Source organism: Oncorhynchus tshawytscha, unplaced genomic scaffold (genome assembly GCF_018296145.1).
Source record: "Oncorhynchus tshawytscha isolate Ot180627B unplaced genomic scaffold, Otsh_v2.0 Un_contig_766_pilon_pilon, whole genome shotgun sequence".
Taxonomy (NCBI): domain Eukaryota; kingdom Metazoa; phylum Chordata; class Actinopteri; order Salmoniformes; family Salmonidae; genus Oncorhynchus; species Oncorhynchus tshawytscha.
In genome coordinates, this window is record NW_024609833.1 from 2676953 (window position 1) to 2704239 (window position 27287).

Sequence of the window (27287 nt, forward strand, 5' to 3'; positions counted from 1 at the left end):
TAGGGGTGATGGGAGACAGTGACACCCTTCGGGTGTTCCTTATCTTCAGTCTACTCCTTATTTTCGTTTTGTTGCCGTCATTGCGGAAAATCCCGCTTCGCAGTGATAGGATGTTGGAAATGGAAGCAATGTTTTCAGTGCTTTTGTGGCTATCTCAGGATATTCAGCCTTGATTTTAATCCAGGATGTCGGCAGAGATTAAGTTCTCAAACATACTTTTAAGGCCACCATCATTTGCAACCTCAATGAGTTGAGCTTCCTGCATGGACATGGACAATTCATCTGGGACATTCACAAATGGGTTGCGGACCCATTCCTTCGCACTTCGTGGGTCTTTGGCGGTTGGGAAGTCACACTCGAACTCCGTTGACAGCGAAGCTAAGTGATCGCTGTCAACGGATATCCTGGAAGGATATTGACCTCATTCCATCAGTTGAGGATGCCTGGTAATTCTTTAAAAGTGCTTTCCTCACCATCTTAAATAAGCATTTCCCATTCAAGAATTGTAGAAATAAGAACAGATATAGCCCTTGGTTCACTCCAGACTTGACTGTCCTTGACCAGCACAAAAACATCCCGTGGTATACTGCATTAGCATCGAATAGCCTCCGCAATATGCAACTTTTCAGGGAAGTTAGGAAACAATGTACACAGGCAGTTAGGAAAGCAAAGGCTATCTTTTTCAAACAGAAATCTGCATCCTGCAACACAAACTCCAAAAGGTTCTGGGACACTGTAAAGTCCATGGAGAATAAGAGCACCTCCTCCCAGCTGCCCACTGCACTGAGGCTAGAAAACACTGTCACCACCGATAAATCTACAATAATCGAGAATTTCAATAAGCATTTTTCAACGGCTGGCCATGCTTTCCACTTGGCTACCCCTACCCCGGTCAAAAGCTCTGCACCCCTCACAGAAACTTTCCCAAGCCTCCCCCATTTCTCCTTCACCCAAATACAGATTGTTGATGTTCTGAAAGAGCTGCAAAATCTGGACCCCTACAAATCAACTGGGCTAGACAATCTGGACCCTCTCTTTCTAAAATTATCCCCTGCAATTGTTGCAACCCCTATTACTAGCCTGTTCAACCTCTCTTTCGTATCGTCTGAGATCCCTAAAGATTGGAAAGCTGCCGCGGTCATCCCCCTCTTCAAAGACCCAAACTGTTACAGACCTATATCTATCCTACCCTGCCTTCGAAAGTCAAGTTAACAAACCGATCACCTACCATTTAGAATCCCACTGTACCTTCTCCGCTATGCAATCTGGTTTCCGAGCTGGTCCTGGGTGCACCTCAGCCACGCTCAAGGTCCTAAACGATATCATAACCACCATCGATAAAAGACAATACTGTGCAGCCGTCTTCATCGACCTGGCCAACGCTTCGACTCTGTCAATCACTGTATTCTAATCGGCAGACTCAACAGCCTTGGTTTCTCAAATGACTGCCTCGCCTGGTTCACCAACTACTTCTCAGATAGAGTTCAGTGTGTCAAATCGGAGGGCCTGTTGTCCGGACCTCTGGCAGTCTCTATGGGGGTGCCACATGGTTCAGTTCTCGGTCCGACTCTTTTCTCTGTATATATCAATGATGTCGCTCTTTCTGTTGGTGATTCTCTGATCCACCTCTATGCAGACGACACCATTCTGTATGCTTCTGGCCCTTTGGACACTGTGTTAACAAACCTCCAGGCGAGCTTCAATGCCATACAACACTCCTCCCGTGTCCTCCAACTGCTCTTAAATGCAGGTAAAACTAAATGCATGCTCTTCAACCGATTGCTGCCGGCACCCGCCCGCCTGTCTAGCATCACTACTCTGGACGATTCTGACTTAGAGTATGTGGACAACTACAAATACCTAGGTGTCTGGTCAGACTGTAAATTCTCCTTCCAGACTCACATTAAGCATCTCCAATCCAAAATTAAATATAGAATCGGCTTCCTATTTCGGAACAAAGCCTCCTTCACTCATGCTGCCAAACATACCCTCGTAAAACTGACTATCCTACCGATCCTTGACGTCGGCGATGTCATTTACAAAATAACCTCCAACACGCTACTCGGCAAATTGGATGTAGTCTATCATAGTGCCATCCGTTTTGTCACCAAAGCCCCATATACTACCCACCACTGCAACCTGTATGCTCTCATTAGCTGGCCCTCGCTTCATATTTGTCGCCAAACCCACTGGCTCCAGGTCATCTACAGTCTAAGTCTTTGCTAGGTAAAGACCCGTCTTTTCTCAGCTCACTGGTCACCATAGCAGCACCCAACCGTAGCACGCGCTCCAGCAGGTATATTTCACTGGTCATCCCCAAAGCCAACTCCTCATTTGGCCGCCTTTCCTTCCAGTTCTCTGCTGCCAATGACTAGAATGAATTGCAAAAATCACTGAAGCTGGAGTCTTATATTTCCCTCACTAACTTTAAGCATTAGCTGTCAGAGCAGCTTACCGATCATTGCACCTGTACACAGCCCATCTGTAAATAGCCCACCCAACTACCTCATCCCCATATTGTTATTTATTTTTTTGCTCCTTTGCACCCCAGTATCTCTACTTCCACATTCATCTTCTGCACATCTATCACTCCAGTGTTTAATTGCTAAATTGTAATTATTTCGCCACTATGGCCTATTTATTGCCTTACCTCCCTAATCTTACTACATTTGCACACACTGTATACAGATTTTTGTATTGTGTTATTGACTGTACGTTTCTTTATCCCATGTATAACTCAGTGTTGTTTTTGTCGCACTGCTTTGCTTTATCTTGACCAGGTCGCAGCTGTAAATGAGAACTGGCCAACCTGGTTAAATAAATGTGAAATAAACATTTAAATATTAAAACATTTCGCACCAGCTGGGAGAAGGACGGCCCAGTCTCTGCCAAAATCACTGCATGTTTGGAACATGTCAAATATGCCCCTGTCCACTTGCCGTCCCCTCAGTTCCAGTTTGGCTTTGAATGTAGCCACTTTATCTACCAACTTAAAGACAGTTGTCATTCTCCCCTGAAGTGACAGATTGAGTTCGTTGAGCAGGTTGAATATGTCGCACTGTTAAGGTATTTTCTATTGAATGGGGTTTTCTTTTTTTTGCAGTCTCAGGCTCTGCTGTCTCTGTATTATCGACATTGTTGTTGGGCCTTTTATCTCCTTTACCCCTTCCGAAGAAGCTCTCCAGCGACATTTGTTTGTTTTTAATCATGTCAGCTAATGTAGCTAGCTAGTACAAAGTTGACGGGCAACACCGCTCACGCAGACCGTGATGAACTTTCCGTGCGCGCATTACTCGAGTTCAAAATCTGTAAACTGTTGTGGCAGAGATATTAGAGTGGTGAGAAAAGGACCAACAGACTGCACCAAGTTCAATGTAATGACTGCACAAATAGCCTAAAATTGTATTTCATTTTATTTTATTTTACCAATTAAGAAAATTAAAAATGCATTATTTATCCTTTCTGTGTGGCCCGGTAGTGAATTAAGCGAACATCTGCTATACAGTATGTATGTTAGCTATCTAGCAATCATTATGTTAGCAGCTGCACGCTACATTTTTGTAGCAAGCTAGCTAATAATACATTGTTTTTGATAACTTTAAACATATATTTACTTACTTGAATAGCTTCTCCTACAGCCTCCATTTTCTTTGTCCTTAGACAAACTAAATAATGGTCAATCTTTCTGGTAGCAAAACACAGCTTGCCATGTGGAGGATTGGAAGACTTTCAACAGACTGAGTTTGGTCTTCCAGCATGGCACTTGGTGCAGTTGCAAACCTTCTATTGCCCTCAGAACAGCCTCACTTTGTCGTGGCACGGACTCAACAAGGTGTCGAAAGTGTTCCACATGGATGCTGGCCAATGTTGGCTCCAATGTTTCCCGCAGTTGTGTCAAATTGGTTGGATGTCTTTTGGGTGGTGGACCATTCTTGATACACACGGGAAACTGTTCTTGACACAAGCCGGTGTGCCTGGCACCTACTACCATACCCCGTTCAAAGGCACTTAAATCTTTTGTATTGCCCATTCACCCTCTGAATGGCACACATACACAATCCATGTCTCAATTGTCTCAAGGCTTAAAAATCCTTCTTTAACCTGTCTCCTCCCCTTCATCTACACTGATTTAAGTAGATGTAACAAGTGATATTGATAAGGGATTATAGCTTTCACTTGGATTCACCTGGTCTATGTCATGGAAAGAGCAATGTTCTTAATGTTTTGTATATTCAGTGTATATCTCTGTGATCCCCTTAGTCTCCATGCAAAGACAAAGTAATCACCCTTCTATTCCTTTACATAGGGTAGGGTACTGCGGTAATAGAAAGTTTAGGCTATTAGTGAAGAACCGCATGCGCGGGGGGCATATGAGAAGATGTCATTAGGGAGACTTGCCCCATGGGCCCTGGTCAAAAGTAGTGCACTATATAGGCCCTCAGAGCCTGCTGCCTAAGATCAGGTACAAAAGAGCCAGAGGCTGTCACACATTACATCTTTAATCTTTGTTTGCCCTACCAGCTAAACATTGCCACCAGGTTAACAGACAGTATTTGTTTAGTGACTTGGTTTTAGCGCTTTCTTGTCGAATCTGTCTTGTCTGAAGGTCATTATGTGCAGTTCACACCAATGAGGTAACAATAGAAGCACTTTATCGCAGAGGGTTAGTATAATACCACATTGAAGGTTTGATTTCTCTGCTGGCAATTAAGATTTACTAGATTAAGATTACTAGATTATTAATGTATGTTGTCTCAATAATAATTGTGACTGTGCACGTGACCTTGTATATGAAAGAACTATGTTTTTGAACAAAGAGCTGCTGGCAAAGGTGGGGGGCATCATGAAACAAAGCATCATTGTAAAGCATTGATTCCTACAGGAAAAACAAACACAGAGGAGTTAAAGAGAGTGGCATAGTTGGAGGACATTGTGAAAAATGATGATTGCCCTGCATGTATTTGGTCTCTATGTAATTCCCACTATGAGAGGAACTCTTTGACTTTGTTTTTTCACTGTGTGCCTGCCTGGAGTGATGCATGAATTATGAATCAAAACAACTGAGCTAGTGAGTGAGACGGCTTCATTCAAGACTAATAATCCTCAATGCCGCCCAGGCAAAAAGGCGTTCTTTTCATGAAGCCATTTAAAAACTATTGAGGACATAACAAGGGACTTGTTTTATGTGGTCCATGTTGCAGTGGCAGTTCAGAGTAGAAAGACCCGAACCCCTCACGTCATTTTCTCTTTTTGTTAACACGTAGAGAGATAATGGGACTACTGCAGCACAAAGGGCCTCTGATTGCAGCGCCCACATACTGCAGGCTGCAGCTCTGTGGTGGCAGAACTGTTGGGCTAGAACAGAAGCTCTGCTCCATTCCCTTTTGATTATTTTCTACATAAAAATACATTGTCATCATCACACATACAGTATCAGCACATAGTCACATAGCTCGTCTATATTCTTGAGTCTAGTTATTTTTGGCCACACGGTGCATATCGTAAGTATTCAACCCCATTGGATTTCTCCACATTTTATTGTGGAGATTAAAATGGATTTAATTGCCATTTTTTGTCAACGATCTACACAAAATACTGGAGGACACATTTTTAATAATACTAATACAATGCCCTCCGTAATTATTGGGACATTTTTTTCTTATTTTGGCTCTGTAGTCCAGCACTTTGGATTTGAAATGATAGCTTTAATTTGAATGTATTTTCATTCATATCAGGTGAACAGTTTAGAAACTATAGCAGTTTTTGTAAATAGTCCCCATTTTAGGTGACCAAAACTATTGGGACAAATTCACTTATAAACTCAGCAAAAAAAGAAACGTCCTCTCACTGTCAACTGAATTTATTTTCAGCAAACTTACATGTGTAAATATTTGTATGAACATAACGAGATTCAACAACTGAGACATAAACTGAACAAGTTCGACAGACATGTGACTAATAGAAATGGAATAATGTGTCCCTGAACAAAGGGGGGGTCAAAATCAAAAGTAACAGTCAGTATCTGGTGTGGCCACTAGCTGCATTAAGTACTGCAGTGCATCTCCTCCTTATGGACTGCACCAGATTTGCCAGTTGCTGTGAGATGTTACCCCACTCTTCCACCAAGGAACCTGCAAGTTCCCGGACATTTCTGGGGGGAATGGCCCTAGCCCTCAACCTCCGATCCAACAGGTCCCAGACGTGCTCATTGGGATTGAGATCCGGGCTCTTCGCTGGCCATGGCAGAACACTGACATTCCTTTCTTGCAGGAAATCACACACAGAACGAGCAGTATGGCTGGTGGCATTGTCATGCTGGAGGGTCATGTCAGAATGAGCCTGCAGGAAGTGTACCACATAAGGGAGGAGGATGTCTTCCCTGTAACGCACAGCATTGAGATTGCCTTCACCTCCAAATCGATCCCGCTCCAGAGTACAGGCCTCGGTGTAACGCTCATTCCTTCAACAATAAACGCAAATCCAACCATCGCCCCTGGTGAGACAAAACCGTGACCCGTCAGCGAAGAACACTTTTTGCCAGTCCGGTCTGGTTCAGCGATGGTGGGTTTGTGCCCTTAGGCGATGATGTCTGGTGAGGACCTGCCTTACAACAGGCCTACAAACCCTCAGTCCAACCTCTCTCAGCTTATTGAGGACAGTCTGAGCACTGATGGAGGGATTGTGCATTCCTCGTGTAACTCAGGCAGTTGTTGTTGCCATCCTGTACCTGTCCCGCAGGTGTGATGTTCGGATGTACCGATCCTGTGCAGGTGTTGTCACACGTGGTCTGCCACTGCGAGGACGATCAGCTGTCCGTCCTGTCTCCCTGTAGCGCTGTCTTAGGCGTCTCACAGTATGGACATTGCAATTTATTGCCCTGGCCATCTTCTTGCAGCATGGCTAAGGCACATTCACGCAGATGAGCAGGGACCCTGGGCATCTTTCTTTTGGTGTTTTTCAGAGTCAATAGAAAGGCCTCTTTAGAGTCCTAACTTTTCGTAACTGTTACCTTAATTTGCCTACCGTCTGTACGCATGTTCATTAATTAATTGTTTATGGTTCATTGAACAAGCATGGGAAACAGTGTTTAAACCTTTTACAATGAAGATCTGTGAATTTATTTGGATTTTTACAAATTATCTTTGAAAGACAGGGTCCTGAAAAATGGACATTTCTTTTATTGCTGAGTTTATGTGTATTAAAATAGTCAAAGGTTTTATATTTCACACCATATTCCTAACGCGCAATGATTACATCAAGTTTGTGATTGTGACTCTACAAACGTGTTCGATGCATTTTCTGTTTGTTTTGGTTGTTTCAGATTATTTTGTGCCCAAATAGAATTGAATGGTAAATCATTTGTGTTGTTTTGGAGTCACTTTTTTTGTAAATAACAATATAATGTGTTTCTAAACACTTCTACATTAATCTGGATGCTACCTTGATTACAGATAAGTCGTGAATGAATCGTAAATATTTATGAGTGAGAAAGTTACAGACAGATAAATATTGGTAATTTCTAAACGGTTCACCCGATGTGGATGAAAAGACCTCCAAATTAAAGCAGACAAATGGCACATTAACCTTATAGTCATTGTATCAGTCCCAAAAAATATTCACTGTGCCAACAATCAAGGAGAGCACTGTATATCTTGATTAGATAAGTATTCACCCCCCTAAGTCAATACATATTAGAAACATCTTTGGCAGCGATTACAGCTGTGAATCTTTTTAGGTAAGTCTCTTAGGGGAGATTTCAATCCGAGGTAAGCATGCATAAATGGAATGTAGTTCCCTTTTTATGCACTTTTCTCTCTACCCGTATTCTTACTTTGAACTTAAGCATTTAAAATAGCATGCTATTCACCTGCTATTAGTTTGGGCTGGACATTAAATAAATTAAGGTGTAGTGGAGGTGTCTACAGATCCACCATATTCTGACCATGACTTAATTCCCTCATAATTCCACCAATTTTACATGCGATGAAGCAATGAATAAGTTCGAGCAACCTGACGAGGTTTCTGTGTTTTCTGGCTGCCAGGACCACGGACAGCAATGGGAAGTATTCCCCAGAGGCAAGACAAGGGACAGCTCAGGGGAAACTTCCAGACTGCAGCAGAACAGCCACATCTGTCTCCAGTTGTAATTCGAGACTAAACTGCAGACTGGTGAAACCACTCAGGGCCTCTACTTAACCGCGCCCTGGGTTTGCTTTCTTTGTCTTTCCTTTGACCCTCAGCAGGTGACGGAGACTATTGGCGAGACTGAGCATATGGTAGCGAAAGAGGTATAACCGAACTGAAGATCTCAACATGGAGTGAAAGCCAAAGACCAGAGTGGAGGACCTTCCACTGGTGACGACAATATTTACTTGGTTTGTTTGAGTTGTGTATATCAGGAACACTGCCAGTACCTGATAAAGAATAAACTGTTAACCCTTCACGTGGACTGGTGGTGTGTGTTTGAATGTGTAAATCCTGCCTTACCAAGATGATGCTGCTGAAACCACCACACAATTCACTGTAATTTAGAAATTGATAAGCTCTATTGATTGATAAGAACCAGGTAAATGAGAGTTGTTTGGATAAGGGGAATTTAAATATAAATTAATTGTTTTAGAAATATGACAGCAAAGTGAAGCATATTAACATATCACCTTTTCCACAGTGAAGTTTATAAAATGCTGACCTTATAACATTTGGAGACCCAAGCTATAGGCTTCTGTAGCCATGCACAAATTATAGTATAGAGCTAAACCTACTGTCGTGGCTTTACTTTCATTAATCTGAGTACTTATTTAATCCGCTATGTTTGATTGTTACCCAATTTAATGGTATCATGTAACAATTAACTCATCAGGATTTGTCCATAGAACTGTCAACATATTAATCATAACCTTATCATTCTGAACAGTCAACCTTTCTTGGATCTGTAAAAACCACAGCCTTACTCATGATTCAGTACTACACATTGGTTTAACTATGTATTTACTAAATAATAACACAGAACAAACACACACCTAATACATGAGGAAAAAGTCCCTAGCGGACTAACATGACTGCTTGTTTACCAAAAGAGAGAGGGGTAGAAAGAGACTTATTGTTGATGCATTTGGAAACTACTCTCACAGTTATCATTTACTTTGCACACGAACCACTGCCGTTTGGAGTAAGAAATCATGACTGTATTTATGTGTGAATGCCTTCGGTCATCTATCTCTCTCGAAAACCAAGCCTTCTTGGAAAAGGGTTTGGTTGGGTCTCACGTGTAAGGCTCTGATTGTCCATAAAGGTCACAAGGGCGGCCTTTTCGTGACAACAAGAGGTCACAAACAGGCCCCCATTAACATTGACTGGGCTGTAGTGGAGCGGGTCGAGAGTTTTGAGTTCCTTGGTGTCCACATCACCAACGAACTATCATGGTCCAAACATACTAAGACAATCGTGAAGAGGGCACGACAAAACCTTTTCCTCCTCAGGAGACAAGATTTGGCATTGGTCCCCAGATCCTCAAAAGGTTCTACAGCTGCACCATCGAGAGCATCCTGACCGGTTGCATCACCGACTGGTATGGCAACAGCTCGGCATCTGACCGTAAGGCGCTACAGAGGGTAGTGCGAACGGCCCAGTACTTCACTGGGGCCAAGCTTCCTGCCATTTCAGGACCTACTTAACAGGCAGTGTCAGAGGAAAGCCCAAAAAATTGTCAGAGACTCCAGTCACCCAAGTTATAGACTGTTTTCTCTGGTACCGGAGCGGCAAGTCTAGGACCAAAAGGCTAGGACCAAAACAGCTTCTAACCTCAAAATATAAGACTGCTGAACAATTCATAAAATCGCCACCGGACAATTTACATTGACCCCTCCCTCCCTCCCTCGCTTTTGTTCACTGCTGCTACTCGCTGTTTGTTTGTTACCCATGCATAGTCACTTTGTCCCCACCTACATGTACAGATTACCTCAACTATGCTTGCACACTAACTCGGCACCGGTGCCCCCTGTACATAGCCTCGTTATTCTTATTGTGTTACTTTTATTATTACTTTTTATTTTATTTTAGTACTTGGTAAATATTTTCTTCTTGAACTGCACTGTTGGTTAAGGGCTTGTAAGTAAGCATTTCACGGTAAAGTCTACACTTGTGTTCGGCATGTGACAAATAAAGTTTGATTTGATTTGAATATCCTTAGTTGTCCGGTCTCCATTGGTTTCCGTGGAACTTCTTAGCCGTACCAGTGATTGTCTGAGAGGGGAGTTCTCTCCTTTCTCCACCTATGTGGATAATCAGAGTTTGAACCACTTTACACGCACAGCTGCAGACTGGCGATGTCCTGGTCTGATAGGTGAGTTCATTTTCTCCACCTCGTGTTGAGGTTCAAAGTTCCAACCATTTCAGATGTGTAGCGACCGCTCCACGCTTGTCTGGTGTAATGTTAATTTCGTTACCAAGGCTTTTTATGCATTCTGGCCAAAGGGGATGGCTCCGTCTGTCTGACATGCTGTCCGACCTCACTCGGGGCAAGGCTACTTACTTATTCACAGTTTATAGGAGATAGATGAGCTTATACATCTTAAAATCGCATTCCATATTTTTTATTATATGCACAACGTATTGGATGGAAACTTGACAGATAAAGTGGATATACTTTCCAAGTTACAGTATTTAGTCCATACAGTTTTTAATGACATCAAACGAAAACCAATATTACATTAGTTTTCCGTAGTTCCCAACTGACCATTCCCCACATTATGTTAGAAATATTGTTCCGGTATTCACTTTTTGGACGTTAGAGTTTTGTGCGGGCACAAGTCTCTGGAGACAAAGGACATTCCTTTATCCAATACTGGAGGGTAAAGAGAGAGTCCTCTGCTGCTTAATTTACAACTGATTGTGAGCTGTCAACCCGGCAGTTCCCCCCTCCCCTTCTTTGCGGGTGGGAGAGGGTCTGGTTATTGTCAACCCTTGCCAAGCTAATCTGAACCATTTGATCCTTATACGACAGTCATGACACTACCAAGTTGATTTATGATTTCTTGAACATTTGAATTATTTGCCCGGACTTTTCACTGAATTACTTATAACAATATGTATCGTTAAATATGAACAACTATCAGTTATAGAACTGTCACTTTAGTGCTAGTTTCCTTAGATTTTGCATTATTCAATTACATTGTTAGTTCACCGTTCTTTTCTCTGTCACGTTCATGTAGTTGTTCCTGAGGATCGCTAGCAATAGTGGATCATATTAGGCTAATGTATTACAAGTTGTGCAATACTTTGGGACATGTAGCCTATTTGAATCATTATGGAATGCAGGCCATACATAGCAGTTTAAACCTGGAGCCTGCACACGGTTAAAGACAACTTTACATTGTCATCACAGTTCCATGTTTAGTGAGGATTATTAGGGTAGATTTTGTACACTTTTCTCACCTTCCAATATTTAATGGATTGAACAATTGAATATGGCAACTTTCTTTTAAATTTTTTATTTACCCCCTTTTTCTCCCCAATTTCGTAGTATCCAATTATTAGTAGTTACAATCTTGTCTCATCGCTTCAACTCCCGTACGGGCTCGGGAGAGACGAAGGTCGGAAGCCATGCGTCCTCCGAAACACAACCCAACCAAGCCGCACTGCTTCTTAACACAGCTCGCATCCAACCCGGAAGCCAGCCGCACCAATGTGTCGGAGGAAACCCCCTTGCACCTGGCGACCTTGGTTAGCGTGCACTGCGCCTGGCCCGCCACAGGAGTCGCTGGTGCGCGACAAGACAAGGATAAACCCTCCCGAACCCGGACGACGCTAGGCCAATTGTGCGTCGTCCCACGGACCTCCCAGTCGCGGCCGGCTGCGACAGAGCCTGGGCGCGAACCCAGAGTCTCTGGTGGCACAGCTAGCACTGCGATGCAGTGCCCTAGACCACTGCGCCACCTGGGAGGCGAATATGGCAACTTTCAGGATTATTCATCAATACATTCTTAACAATAAATAATATGCAAGATCAGAGTATTTTTTAAATCTACCAATTGGTGCTGGAAAGTTTACGGATATGCATGTATTTACATGGTTTTCTTTAATTGATCCCTAGTATTCTGAATCGTTCTCTCCCTATACTCTAGTGAGTCGGGTGAGAACATTCAAATTAAAAGATACACCAAATTGAAAGGGATGGCTTTAGATAAATGTACTGAATAACCTATTGATTGAAAACTCCACAAGAAAATGTGTTGGCCAGCAAGTGGGATGATTTTCATCAGTTGAGTTATTCAGTGCAGGCAAGTGAACCATGCCTGCAAAGCTCGTTACGCACCTGCTTAAGGTAAGTCTGAGAAGTGCGTAGGAAAGGCATAGATAAGTGCGTAGGAAGGCGTAAGTGCGTAGGAAAGGCGTAAATAAATAAAAATCTGATCTTGTAGATTATTTAGGCAAATATTTGGGTTAGGAAAGCATGTATGAATAATTTAAAAAACTGGTTTGGAGAGCCTTTATGCATGAAATACACTGAGTGTACAAAACATTAGGAACACCATCCTAATATTGAGTTGCAACCCCTTTTTCCCTCAGATCAGCCTCAATTCGTTGTGCATGGATTCTACAAGGTGTCAATAGTGTTCAACACGAATGCTGGCCCATGTTGACTCCAATGCTTCCCACAGTTGTGTCAAGTTGGCTGGATGTCCTTTGGGAAGTGGACCATTCTTGAAAAACACAGGCACCTACTACCATACCCCGTTCAAAGGCACTTAAATCTTTTGTCTTGCCCATTCACCCTCTGAAGGGCACACATACACAATCCATGTCTCAATTGTCTCAAGGATTAAAAATGCTTCTTTAACCCGTCTCCTCCCCTTCATCTACACCGATTTAGCAGGTGACATCAATAAGGGGTCATAGCTTTCACATGGTCAGTCTATGTCATGGATAAAAAATAGTGGTTTGATTAATCCTGAAAGTTGTCATATTCAAGTTTAATTCATAGGGGTTGAACAATAATCCTTTAAGTCTACCTAATTCTCACTAATCATATAACTTCACCATTGTTGTTGAGACTGGGGTTTTGCAGGTACTAATTAATGAAGCTGCCAGTTGAGGATTTGTGCGGCGTCTGTTTCTCAAACTGGACACTAACGTTGTCCTCTTGCTAAGTTGTGCACCGGGGCCTCCCACTCCTCTTTCTATTCTGGTTAGAGACCGTTTGCACTGTTCTGTGAAGGGAGTAGCACACAGCGTTGTATGAGATCTTCAGTTTCTTGGCAATTTCTTGCATGGAATAGCCTTCATTATTCAGAACAAGAATAGACTGACGAGTTTCAGGAGAGGTCTTTGTTTCTGGCCATTTTGAGCCTGTTATCGAACCCACAAATTCTGATGCTCCAGATACTCAAGTAGTCTAAAGAAGGACAGTTTTATTACTTCTTTAATCAGGACAACAGTTTTCAGCTGTGCTAACATAATTGCAAAAGGGTTTTCTAATGATCAATTAGCCTTTTAAAATTATAAACTAGGATTAGCTAACAACGTGCCATTGGAACACAGGAGTGATGGTTGCTGATAATGGGCCTCTGTATGCCTATGTAGATATTCCATAAATAATCAGCCGTTTCCAGCTAAAATAGTCATTTACAACATTAACAATGTCTCACTGTATTTCTGATCAATTTGATGTTATTTTAATGGACAAAAAAAAAGTGCTTTTCCTTCAACAACAAGGAAATGTCTAAGTGACCCCATACTTTTGAACGGTAGTGTGTGTGTATATATAATCCCTAATGAAATATGTGTATGAATAGAAAACAAGGCACTCGAAAGCCACAACATGTCAAAGTCAACATACAATACACATTGGGCTCCCAACTGGCGCAGTGGTTTAACACACTGCAGTACCTTTTATCCTTCTGGAAGGTTCTCCCATCTCCACAGAGGAACTCTGGAGCTCTGTCAGAGTGACTATCGGGCACTTCTCCCCCGATTGCTCAGTTTGGCTGGGCGGCCAGCTCTTGGTAGAGTCTTCCATTTAAGAATGAAGGCCACTGTGTTCTTAGGGACCTTCAATGCTGCAGACATTTTTTGGTACCCTTCCCCAGATCTGTGCCTCGACATAATCCTGTCTCGGAGCTCTACAGACAATTCCTTCAACCTCATGGCTCGGCTTTTGCTCTGACATGCACTGTCAACTGTGGGATGGTATATAGACAGGTGTGTGCCTTTCCAAATCATGTCCAATCAATTGAATTTACCACAGGTGGACTCCAATCAAGTTGTAGAAACATCTCAAGGATGATCAATGGAAACGGTGCACCTGACCTCAATTTTGTGTCTCATAGCAAAGGGTCTGAATACGGAATACTGAGACGTGTTTTCGCTTTGTCATTATGGGGTATTGTGTGTAGATTTATGATTTTAGAATAAGGCTGTAACCTAACAAAATGTGGAAAAAGTCAAGGGGTCTGAATACTTTCCGAATGCAATGTATATATCCATAGAAATAAGACAGAAGTTGCTTCTGTTGCCTGTTTGAGTGTTTGCTTAAAAGCCTAATGATTCCATGAGCACCATTCCTCATACAATGGCAAATATATTGGATAAAGCAATTTCACAGATTTGTCTGTTTTAAATATTTGCTATGCTGTAATAAAGGCGTTACAACTTGTTTTCTTGTTAGAACAGATACATTACTTGTAATTTGTTTAGTGTTGTTCACACTGCTCCAAACAGGCAGAAAAGTAATATTGGGATTGAATAGCACCTGTTTGTCACATAATATGCACACAGCTCTCGCTCCTATACCCTACTTTTTCTTGATCTCCTTCTTATTGTTATTGTTACAATTATTATTATCGTCATCTTTATAAAAGTAAGTCATGTCCTTATCATTAGTAGGCTTTGTATAGTAGCCTTGTATCACCACCAACAAGCTGTAGGCCTAAGAGTGCATCCTGCTAAGTCTTAATACTGTAACTTACTTTGGCCTATATTTCATTATAGGCTATTGTATCAATCAATCAATCATTAATTTGTTCATGCAATCACATACATTCATGCTTTGAAATGCAATCAAGCGTTTTAGGTTTACAATTAAATAACAAAAGGTAGCTTTGAATAATTAGCCTAAACAATAAACAAACTGCAAACGTGTTCTTAGTCTGCCTTAATAAAGATTTTAGATATTTTTCCAATAGAAAAGACTCTTTAGGACACTTATTTATTTAGTGTTGTTTACACTGTTCCAAATGGTCAGAAAAATATTATAATATTGTAATCTAACAACAACTGTTTGGCACACATAATACTCATGCAACGCGTGATCCTATACCCTTATTTTTCTTCATCTCCAGTAGTTTACACAACTAATTCAAATGTCTTCCACAGATCTGACTTCCGCTTTCCCTCCTGAGTAACCAATAAATATTCACCCGTTTCGAGTTTCTTTTTCACGTCCTCCTCATCCATTTTGCTGTCGACATGACTGTGTTCGGAGTTTGTTATAACCAATTTATTGATGTGATTATGATAGGCTATAGGTCAGGCCCTATTGGTCACATGTGATGCTTACATGTTTCACATAAAAATAGCAAGGGTTGAGGGAATAGGGAATGTTCTTCCTAAACAAATGAGTAATTTCGTTAACAGTCAGAAACAAGTAAGAAACTACTTGGCTAAAATGATGCTGCAGCTTCAGCACGGACAGCGCCATTAACACTTGCTGTGCTGGGGTGCCTTTTCGCTGCAGTAGGGAGGAGTGCGAGACAACTTGCGCCTGTCACACAGGCACTCACTGTCATTTTTCTTCGCATAGTGTGACTATCAAGCTCTTTCTTGAGTCATTTGTGTGTCTTAAATATTGAATCAAACAGTTTGCTTAAAGCATCAGACAACCTCAGTGCATATGTAGTTGATTTTATTCAAACACAAAAGTTGTGTCTGTCTATATATGGAAAAATAAGTTGAACCAATCGATTGTCCCAAAGAACAGGACGACTCTCGGTCGACCAAGGGGGGGGACAGCCCTACTACAGCCCCATTGATGTGGATCGGGGTGTGCTTGCCTTTCCGTTTCCTGTAGTCCACGATCATCTCCTTTGTCTTGAGGGAGAGGTTATTGTCCTGGCACCACACTGCCAGGTCTTGGACGTCCTCCATATATGCTGCCTCATCATCCTACCACCATCAGGTCGTCAGCAAAATTGATGATAGTGTTGGAGTGATGCGCGGCTAAAGAGTACAGGAGGGAGCTAAGCAAACACCCATGAGCGGACCCCATGTTGATGGTCAGCGTGGCAAAAGTGTTGTTGCCTACCCTCACCACCTGAGGACGGCCTGTCTAGTAGTCCAGGATCCAGTTGCAGATGGAGATGTTCAGTCCCAGGATCCTGATCTTTGTGATGAGCTTGAAGTGGACCATGGTGTTTCCCAGCGCATCTTGACCAGGGGGTAACGGTTGAGGGGAGAGCTAGCGGGCTTGTTCAGGAGCTAGCGGAGCTTGACAAGATGCTAGCGGTTGACGGGGAGCTAGCACGGCTTGACCTGGGTCTAGCGTATGAGGAGCTAGCATTGCCAGGGGCTATCAGAAGTTGGAGAGGGGCTAGCATGGCCATGGCCTAGCAGAGGTTGGAGATGGGCTAGAGTAGCATTGCCAGGAGCTAGCAGAGATTGAGGGAAGCTAGCTCATTGTCAGATGGAGCTAGCAAAGGTTGAGGAGCTAGCGTAGCATGGTTAGCGGCTAGCAGAGGTTGAGGATGAGTTAGTGTAGCATCTTGAGCAGGAGCTAGGGGGTGGGGGGGGGTAGTGAGGGCTAGCCAGATAGCTAGATTGACATGTTGACAGTCTAGGAGCAGAGGCTACTTCATCCTCCAAGAGGTTATGTTGAATGAAGCTGCACACAAGCTCAGGTGACGAGAGGTCAAGTTCTGCTTGGCGGATTCACCTCTCAAATTTTAGTTTCCTAGCAATCATTTTCCTTTCCCTTGTTGCTGCCTCCTATAGTATTTGAGCTGCTTTGGCGTAAGCATCAATCTGAAGGCATTGTGCATGCAATTTGTCTTTTAATTTCCTCAACTTTATCCCTATTTTGTTTCTCCTCCAGAATACTAGTTTTTTGGTCTTTCAGGGAGGCACGACTGCAAGTGGAGTAATGTCTACTGTCCTGTGACTGAGGCATGCTCTGTGAAGTTTAAGTCCTTGTCACAATTGAATTTTTACTCTTTGTAGTGCGACTTCATTCAGTATGGGATGCTGTTAGACGCTGACTTCCTATCCCATAGAGCCAGGGGGTGCATATGCCTCTTAAGAGGCACCACCTGCTTTTGGAGTCCCCTATGTGCTAGGTGAGACAAGCTTCCAGGAGGAATGGGGTCATCTTGGCCTACTGGTGTACCTGTCCAGCCATGTCCATGGTACTCTGGAGGACATCATTGGGGTCCGAACTCCTGATCTCCATAGGTACTCTGTGATTGCTAGCTCTATCTGTCTCGAAGGGCCATTTAAAATAGATTTGCAGTTGAAATAGAGCCACACAATCCCTTTCAGGAGCCAGGAGTTTTAGAGGAACCATTGTTTTATTTTCAACAAAATGTCCAGCCATGGTTCCTAAAAGGGACAAAAAGGCCAGTAAATTATATTTGATCAACAATATTTAAACCAATAAGCAATTCATATTCAAGCAATGAATTTATAGACATTGTGATAAACATGCATAAATAATATTACAAAAGGGTTCTGACGAAATTCCTAAACAAACAAATGCAAGTTATACGTCAAAGTAAAGGTGTATCACCACAACAAAATTGTCATAAGATAAATCAACTAGATGAAAGGATAATTGCTTATAAATAGAAACCATTAACATCTTGAGACAACTTTAAGAAATATAAAGACGTATTAGAGCCTCTAAATACAGGCTACAAGGCTACTAAAGTCACCGGTGCATTAACAGCTACCCGGTGAATGCAAACCATGTAGGACAAATCAGCGTACAAGTACAAATAAAAAATCAACGCATGCGCTTATAAATGAAGCTGAGGCCGCGCCCTTATGAATACTGAGACACTATATGAATACTGACCTTATTTCTCTACCACTAGTTGCTCTGTTTTCGATTGCCACTCCCCCACCGAGGGACACTCAAAAACAAGGGGAGGGCTAAGTAGCAGGTATTGGGATTGCGCCATTAATGACTTGGACCTTCTGAAGGCAAGGGCCCGGTTACATCTTAAGTGGGCCCTGGGGCAGTGGTTCCCAAACGGGGATCGCAACCCCATGTGGAGTCACCTGATATGAAACTGGGGTCGAGAGAGAATTAGCAAAATCCTGAAAACAACTAAAAATATACATATAATATCGTCTTTGTATCTCAAAATCATTGAAATGGGTTAACCTTAAAAATCTAAATAAAATTGATGTGTGTGGAGGCAGAGGCACATAAACTCACATCAATATCTTTGTCAGATAACACTGTTAAACAAATAATTTATGCTATTGCTAGCAATCAAGAGGAAACTGACTGAATGACTAAAAACTCCCCTGTGATGGCCAAAATGACAATGCATTGACTTTTTTTCACTATACATGTCGGGGGATGCTATTCCCGAGAACGAATTGTTCTGTCTCACGATTCCCAAGCATTAAACGGCACAGGGGATGTTCAGTGTGCTGTGTGGCTATATTAACAAAAAACAGATTCCATGGGATCGAATAGTGGGCTTTTGCACATATGTTGGGATGGCATACAGGCCTCTGCACTCTAGTTATGAATGTGTCTCCCTCTGCCATGTGAACGCATTGTATGATACACTGAGAGAAAATGCCTGCAACAGAGTGGAGCACAGAACTCTGAAATAAAGTATACAGCAGCAGGTAACTTGATTGCAAATCCACACACCTGCTCACAAAACTATGTGGAAATTTAGGCTCAGAGCAAGACAATATTCTATTTCACGCTTACCAAGATGCACGCCGAGGCTTGGGAATACCCTGCTGTCTCCATCTGAGCATTAAAACTCATGGTAACCTTTGCCAGCTCATATCTGTGTAAAGCTGGATTCAGTGCTCTCGTCTGCATTAAAACCAAATATCGATAAAATATGGATGTGAAAGCAGAGATGAGGTATGTACTGTCGACCATGCCCCCTGACTTTGAGAAGCTAGTACGCTTCATGCATCAAGCACACCCGTCTCATTAGTGGTGGTGAGATAAGGGACATTATGTCAGACTAATTTGAAATTGACTGTTATAGCCCCACATTAAAAGTATGTGATGGTGAGTTGAGTAAATCTGAAATACTGTTAGAATGTTTTTCAATTGACTGCCATAACCCCAAATATAAAAGTAAACATTGGCTGTTAATTATTGAATTTTCACATGGTTGGGGTCCTGAGAATTTTCATATATCAAAATGGGGTCGGCGGCCAAAAAAGTTTGGGACCCCTGGCCTAGGGAATGGGACATCACTACATCACTCCCGCACATCAGAAACTTCCAACAGATACCACGCAATTCTTTGACAACGAGCCTTGTGTTTTTCACAATGCCTGTACTGGAGGCAGTAATATATTTCCTTTATATTTCTCATGCAACAAATACATACTTAACAAATGAGTAACAAATGAGAACAGCAGAACAACAATGTGCCTGTAATGTACCCATCCTCTGCCTGTGGTTCATGTGGAGTAGTAGCCTACGGATGCAGTACTTTCACTCCATAACAGTTTGACATGTAACAGCCGCATTTCCTTCACTCAGTCATTACCAGGAGAATAATTGTAGCTAGAACAAATAAAACTGCTGTTCTGATCTAATATTTATACCAAATATTTTAGGGTCCAAAGCATACAGGCATTTTTATCCTCCACAATAAGCAAGAGTTAGGAACTGTTATGTTAGCTGCATTGGCAAATATCTTCAATTAACGTTACATTACTACAATAAAGAACAAAATTGTACATTACATTTCTAGTAGATGCTTTAGTTAGCTAACTAGCTAGGATATTTGAATCCACTGGTTACACAAGATGACAGCCTGGTTTGCTGATTTGCTCGGGAGTCAGTAAAACATGAAATAAGACCATTTACAATTCATACAAATGTCAAACGCCCACATATAGTTGAAGTCGGAAGTTTACATACACTTAGGTTGGAGTCATTAAAACTTATTTTTCAACCACTCCACACATTTCTTGTTAGCAAAGTCAGTTAGGACATCTACTTTGTGCATGACACAAGTAATCTTTCCAACAATTTTTTACAAACATTATTTAACTTTAACTAATTAATTGCATCACAATTCCAGTGGGTCAGTAGTTTACATACACTAAGTTGACTGCCTTTAAACAGCTTGGACAATTCCAGAAAATGATGTCATGGCTTTAGAAGCTTCTGATAGGCTAATTGACATTATTTTTTGTCAATTGGAGGTGTGTACCTGTGAATGTATTTCAAGGCCTACCTTCAAACTCAGTGCCTCTTTGCTTGACATCATGGGAAAATCAAATGAAATCAGCCAAGACCTCTGAAAAAAAATTGTAGATCTCCACAAGTCTGGTTCATCCTTGGGAGCAATTTCCAAATGCCTGAAGGTACCATGTTCATCTGTACAAACAATAGTACGCAAGTACAAACACCATGGGACCAAGCAGCCGTCATACCGCTCAGGAAGGAGACGCGTTCTGTCTCCTAGAGATGAACGTACTTTGGTGCGAAAAGTGCAAATCAATCCAAGAACAACAGCAAAGGACCTTGTGAAGATGCTGGAGGAAACAGGTACAAAAGTATCTATATCCACAGTAAAACAAGTCCTATACCAACATAACCTGAGAGACCGCTCAGCAAGGAAGAAGCCACTGCTCCAAAACCGCCATTAATTAGCCAGACTATGGTTTGCAACTGCACATGCGGACAAAGATTGTACTTTTTGGAGAAATGTCCTCTGGTCTGATGAAACAAAAATAGAACTGTTTGGCCATAATGACCATCGTTATCTTTGGAGGAAAAGGGAGAGGATTACAAGCCGAAGAACACCATCCCAACCATGAAGCACAGAGGTGGCAGCATCATGTTGTGGGGGTGCTTTGCTGCAGGAGGGGCTGGTGCACTTCACAAAATAAATGGCATCATGAGGAACGAAAATTATGTGGATATATTGAAGCAACATCTCAAGACATCAGTCAGGAAGTTAAAGCTTGGTCGCAAATGGGTCTAACAAATGGACAATGACCCCAAGCATACTTCCAAAGTTGTGGCAAAATGGCTTAATGACAACAAAGTCAAGGTATTGGAGTGGCCATCGCAAAGCCCTGACCTCAATCCTATAGAACATTTGTGGGCAGAACTGAAAAACCGTGTGCGAGCAAGGAGGCCTACAAACCTGACTCAGTTACACCAGCTCTGTCAGGAGGAATGGGCCAAAATTCACCCAACTTATTGTGAGAAGCTTGTGGAAGGCTACCCGAAACGTTTGAACCAAGTTAAAACATTTAAAGGCAATGCTACCAAATGCTAATTGAGTGTATGTAAACTTTTGACCCACTGGGAATGTGATGAAAGAAATTAAAGCTGAAATAAATCACTTTCTCTACTATTATTCTGACATTTCACATTCTTAAAATAAAGTGGTGATCCTAACTGACCTAAGACTGGGAATCTTTAACAGGATTAAACGTCAGGAATTGTGAAAAACTGAGTTTAAATGTATTTGGTTTATGTAAACTTCCAACTTCAACTGTTTAAAGATAAATGTATACCGGTAGCTAGTTGGCAAACGTTAGCTAGTTAGCTTGCTTGTTAAATAGCTATTTTCGTAAATTAACTTTATTACCAAACAATATGGAGAATCATTTGTCTTTACATTAACTAACATATTCCTCTTAACTGTATAATTTTTTTGTACATGATTCGTTATGAATTTGTACTTACATTTTCTTCCATCCTAATTTTTTTGTCATCCATCTTCCTGAAGCAACTATAGAATCTTAGGTCGTAGAGCATCATGGGGGTTTTGATAACCACTCGATAGGAAGTCTGCATCTCGATTTGCTTGGTTTGGAGGGCCAACTAGAGGGCTGAAATGGCACTACTCCTCGATCAAAGTTGTATTGGAACACCACTCCGACTCGATGCGGCCCACACACCAGAGGGGGAGGGCTAAGGGGGAGTATTGGGATTGAGCCATTGTTGACGTCTGGGGTGTAAAAACTAGGAACCAAATGGAAGCAAACAGACGAAATGGGGAGGGACTAACATGAACTTGTCCAACAATAAACAATCATTTTCATTGCAAAACGTTTTCCTGTGCACTAATGAATACACCCTTATTGTGTCCGCAGTGCTGAACCGTCTGATCACAGATCTGCACTCCTTCCTGGTGGTGCTGGACAGTGAGAACCTCAGCTACATCGCTCAGGCCCAAAAGAAGTCTATCTCAGAGCTGCTGTCCAAGCTGCAAGACACCCCTGGTAGGACACTGTTGTTGTTACTTATTTACAGTACCTAGTGAGCTTACACACACCCCTTGCACAGTCTTCACATTTTGGAGCCTTAAAATAAAGTTTAAAAGGAGATTCAATTTGATTTTTTTTCCTGTAGATCTACACAACCTACTCCACATTTTCAAGTGAAAAATCTTCCAAATTAACTAAAAAAGACAGAAGATGTCTTTATTGCATATGTCTTCACACCCCAGAGAATACTTGGTGACCTTTGGCAGCCATTACTACAGAACACCTGAAGGGACACAACAAAAAATAGCTCATTATTTAGCGTTCCCTCGTGAAATGCTTTGCATTCCCTCGTAAAATGCTTTGCGTTCCCGCACAAAATGTTTTGCGTTCCCTCGCAAAAAGTTTGTTAGCTAGTAACCTCCTCCACAGGCTATTGCGCACAACGTATTTGGGCGGAAGTCTCTGGGAACGAGATTAGCTAGCTAGCTAGCAACCTTCAAAATAAAGAGGACATAAAGGAACAGCCTTTTCAATATAAGTGTCCTTTTGTCTTATAATTTCACATTTGGAAGGTGCATTGAAACAATTAGCTGGCATGATTATATAATTTCTAGCACAGCCAACTATCTAGCTAGCAAGCTGAATATATGAATCATATACTGACTAATAGCTATGGCTATTCTAAAGAACAAGCAAACCCTTATCCGAGGAGCAAGTCCGATTAATTAAGCATTCTATTCAATGCATTTTGAAGGAGTGCTGATTTAATCAAAAGTGCATTAACAGTGGTTTGAAAGTACAATTACATTTAAAAATGAGGCAAATAATTAGTACACTCTTTAAAAAAGGGTTCCAATATGGTTCTCCGACTGTCCCCATAGGAGAACCATTTTTGGTTCCAGGTAGAACCCTTTTGGGTTCCATGTAAGACCCCTCTGTGGAAAGGGTTCTCCTATGGGGACAGCCAATGAACCATTTTAGGATCTAGATGGAGCCTTCTTTTCTAAGAGTGTAGGAAAACCTTTTGTCATCATTTTGTTGTTGCCAGATTGACTTTAGATGCTGTGTAATGTTAGCTAGCTAGCTAAGATTGACGGAAGACCACTGGATTTTAGCTACCTAATGTCAGCATTGCTAGCTATTTTTGACAAACTTTTCTAGCAAATGACAACATTGCCATCTGTCTTAGGTAAATTTGATGACATGGTAACAATGGCAAAGTTGTGTCCTACTAAACATGTGCCTACTTTTTAGAAATGTAATCTAGACTAAACCCCTGCTGTCCTTTTCCCTGGGCGGTGAAGACGTGGATGTCAATTAAGGCAGCCCTCCGTACCTCTCTGATTCAGAGGGGTTGGGTTAAATGTGGAAGACACATTTCAGTTTAATGCATTCAGTTGTAAAACTGACTAGATATCTCCCTTTCCCTGAACAACAATATAAATACATCATGCAACAACTTCAAAGATTTTACAGTTGAGATATTCGTGCTATTGTGTTGTGTGACAAAACTACACATTTTATAGTGTTTTTTATTGTCCCTAGCACAAGGTGCAACTGTGTAATGATCATGCTGTTTAATCAGATTCTTGATATGCCACACCTGTCAGGTGGAGCGATTGTCTTGGCAAAGGAGAAATGCTCATTAACAGGGATAGAAACAAATGTGAGCACAACATTTGAGAGAAATAAGCTTTTTGTGCGTATGGACAATTTCTGGGATCTTTGATTTCATCTCATGTAACATGAGACTAACACTTTACATGTTGCATTTATATTTGTGTTTAGTGTAAGTAGACCAGATGCAGCTGCTATCACATTGGTGTGTATGGGAGAGCCACCCCTTTAAATCGGCAATGGTAAACGGCCTGATTGAACTAAAGTATCTTAATTGATCCACTATCTTTGGCTTTATGTAGTTATCCTGATACTCACATCTTGCCTTTGCCCCAGCTCCCCTCTCCCTTTCTTATGGCTGCAGGGGCAGTATTGAGTAGCTTGGATGAAAAGGTGCCCAGAGGTGCCCAGAGTAAACTGCTTGCTCCTCAGTCCCAGTTGCTAATATATGCATATTATTATTGGATAGAAAACACTGAGTTTCTAAAACTGTTTCAATGATGTCTGTGAGTATAACAGAACTCATATGGCAGGCAAAAACCTGAGAAGAAATCCAAACAGGAAGTGGGAAATCTGAGGTTGGTCGATTTTCAACTCAGCCCCTATTGAATATACACATTGGTTATGTTGCACTTCCTAAGGCTTCCACTAGATGTCAACCGTATTTAGAAACTTGTTTGAGGATTCTACTCTGAAGGGGGAGAGAATGAGAGAAGATTGAGTTAGAGGTCTGCCAGCAGTCACATGCTGGTCACACGCATTTCACATGAGAGGTAGCTCGCGCTCCTTTGCTTTTCTGAAGACAAAGGAATTCTCCGGTGGGAATATTATTGAAGTTTTATGTTAAGAACATCCTAAAGATTGATTCCATACATCGTTTGACATGTTTCTACGGATAGTAATGGAACTTTTTGACATTTCGTCTGCAGCTAGGGAACGCACTTCGTGACTTTGGATTTGTTTACCAAACGCGCTAACAAAAGTAACTAATTGGATATAAATGATGGACATTATCGAACAAATCAAACATTTAATGTGGAACTGGGATTCCTGGGAGTGCATTCTGATGAAGATCATCAAAGGTAAGTGAATATTGATAATGTTATTTCTGATTTCTGTTGACTCCAACATGGCGGATATATCTATTTGTTTTCTGAGCGCCGTTCTGACACATCGGTTGCATTAAGGAGGAGTGTATCTATATTTCCATGTCTAACACTTGTATTTTCATCAACATTTATAATGAGTATTTCTGTAAATTGATGTGGCTCTCTGCAATATCACCGGATGTTTTTGGAACTAGTGAACATAACCCGCCAATGTACACTGAGAGATTTTTAAAATATAAATATGCACTTTATCGAACAAAACAAACATGTATTGTGTAACATGAAGTCCTATGAGTGTTAGCTGATGAAGATCATCAAAGGTTAATGATTAAATGTATCTCTATTTGTGCTTTTTGTGACTGGAAAAATGGCTGAATATTTCTGTGACTTGGCGGTGACCTAACATAATCATTTGTGGTGCTTTCGCTGTAAAGCCTATTTGAAATCTGAGACTTTGGTGGGATTAACAACAAGATTACCTTTAAAATGGTATAAGATACATGCATGTTTGAGGAATTTTAATTATGAGATTTCTTGTTTGAATTTGGCGCTCTGCACTTTCACTGGCTGTTGTCATATCAACCCCGTTAACGGGATTGCAGCCCTAATAAGTTTTAATTAACATGCTTTTATTTATCAAAAAGAAAAACAAGTAGCCTCCTGGGTGGCGCAGTGGTCTAAGGCACTGCATCGCAGTGCTTGCTGTGCCACCAGAGATTCTGAGTTCGAGCCCAGGCTCCACCGCACCTGGCCGCAACAGGGAGGCCCATGGGCCGACGCACAATTGGCCCAGCGTCGTCCGGGTTAGGGAGGGTTTGGCCGGCAGGGATATCCTTTTCTCATCGTGCACTAGCGACTCCTGAGGTGGGCTGAGCGCAGTGCACGCTAACCACGTTGCTGGGTGTACGGTGTTTCCTCCGACACATTGGTGCTTCTGGGTTGGATGTGCGTTGTGTCAAGAAGCAGTGTGGCTTGGGGGACGCAAGGCTCTCGACCTTCGCATCTCCCGAGTCCGTACAGGAGTTGAGACAAGACAAGTAAAAAAAACAAGTGTTCAAAAGTCAAATTGTAAATACAACAGCTAATGAAATAAACATAATAAAAAACGTTTACAAAATAAGCCAAGACATACAGTTAAAGTTGAAAGTTTACATACACTAGGTTGGAGTTATTAAAACTAGTTTTTCAACGACTCCACAAATATCTTGTTAACAAACTATAGTTTTTGCAAGTCGGTTAGGACATCTACTTTGTGCATGACAGAAGTAATTTTCAAACAATTGTTTACAGACGTATTATTTTACTTATAATTCACTATATCACAATTACAGTGGGTCAGAAGTTTACATACACTAAGTTGACTGCCTTTAAACAGCTTGGACAATTCCAGAAAATGATGTCATGTCTTTAGAAGCTTCTGATAGGCTAATTGTCAATTGGAGGTGTGTACCTGTGAATGTATTTCAAGGCCTACCTTCAAACTCAGTGCCTCTTTGCTTGACATCATGGGAAAATCAAATGAAATCAGCCAAAACCTCAGATAAAAAATTATAGACCTCCACAAGTCTGGTTCATCCTTGTAAGACATTTCCAAACTCCTGAAGGTACCATGTTCATCTGTACAAACAATAGTACGCAAGTATAAACATCATGGGACCACGCAGCCATCATACTGCTCAGGAAGGAGACGCGTTCTGTCTCCTAGAGATGAACGTACTTTGGTGCGAAAAGTGCAAATCAATCCTAGAACAGCAAAGGACTTTGTGAAGATGCTGGAGGAAACAGGTACAAAAGTATCTATATCCACAGTAAAACAAGTCCAATATCAACATAACCTGAGAGGCCGCTCAGCAAGGAAGAAGCCACTGCTCCAAAACCGCCATTAATTAGCCAGACTATGGTTTGCAACTGCACATGCGGACAAAGATCGTACTTTTTGGAGAAATGTCCTCTGGTCTGATGAAACAAAAATAGAACTGTTTGGCCATAATGACCATCGTTATCTTTGGAGGAAAAGGGAGAGGATTACAAGCCGAAGAACACCATCCCAACCATGAAGAACAGAGGTGGCAGCATCATGTTGTGGGGGTGCTTTGCTGCAGGAGGGGCTGGTGCACTTCACAAAAT

At 41.7% G+C, this 27287-nt stretch overlaps 1 protein-coding gene across 5 annotated transcripts in view; it reads left to right on the forward strand.

Moving 5' to 3' along the window:
* Positions 1–27287, forward strand: part of si:dkey-220o5.5 (actin filament-associated protein 1-like 2) — a 106016-nt gene that overhangs the window by 28167 nt on the left and 50562 nt on the right. For 3 of the 5 annotated variants that reach the window (XM_024418369.2, XM_024418370.2, XM_042319553.1), the window contains exon 2: positions 22321–22449. In XM_024418369.2, coding sequence (XP_024274137.1) covers positions 22321–22449 — 129 coding nt within the window. Of the gene's footprint in view, positions 1–8240; positions 8356–22320; positions 22450–27287 lie in introns of all 5 variants that reach the window. The other 2 variants (XM_024418371.2, XM_024418372.2) reach the window with 2 other exon arrangements.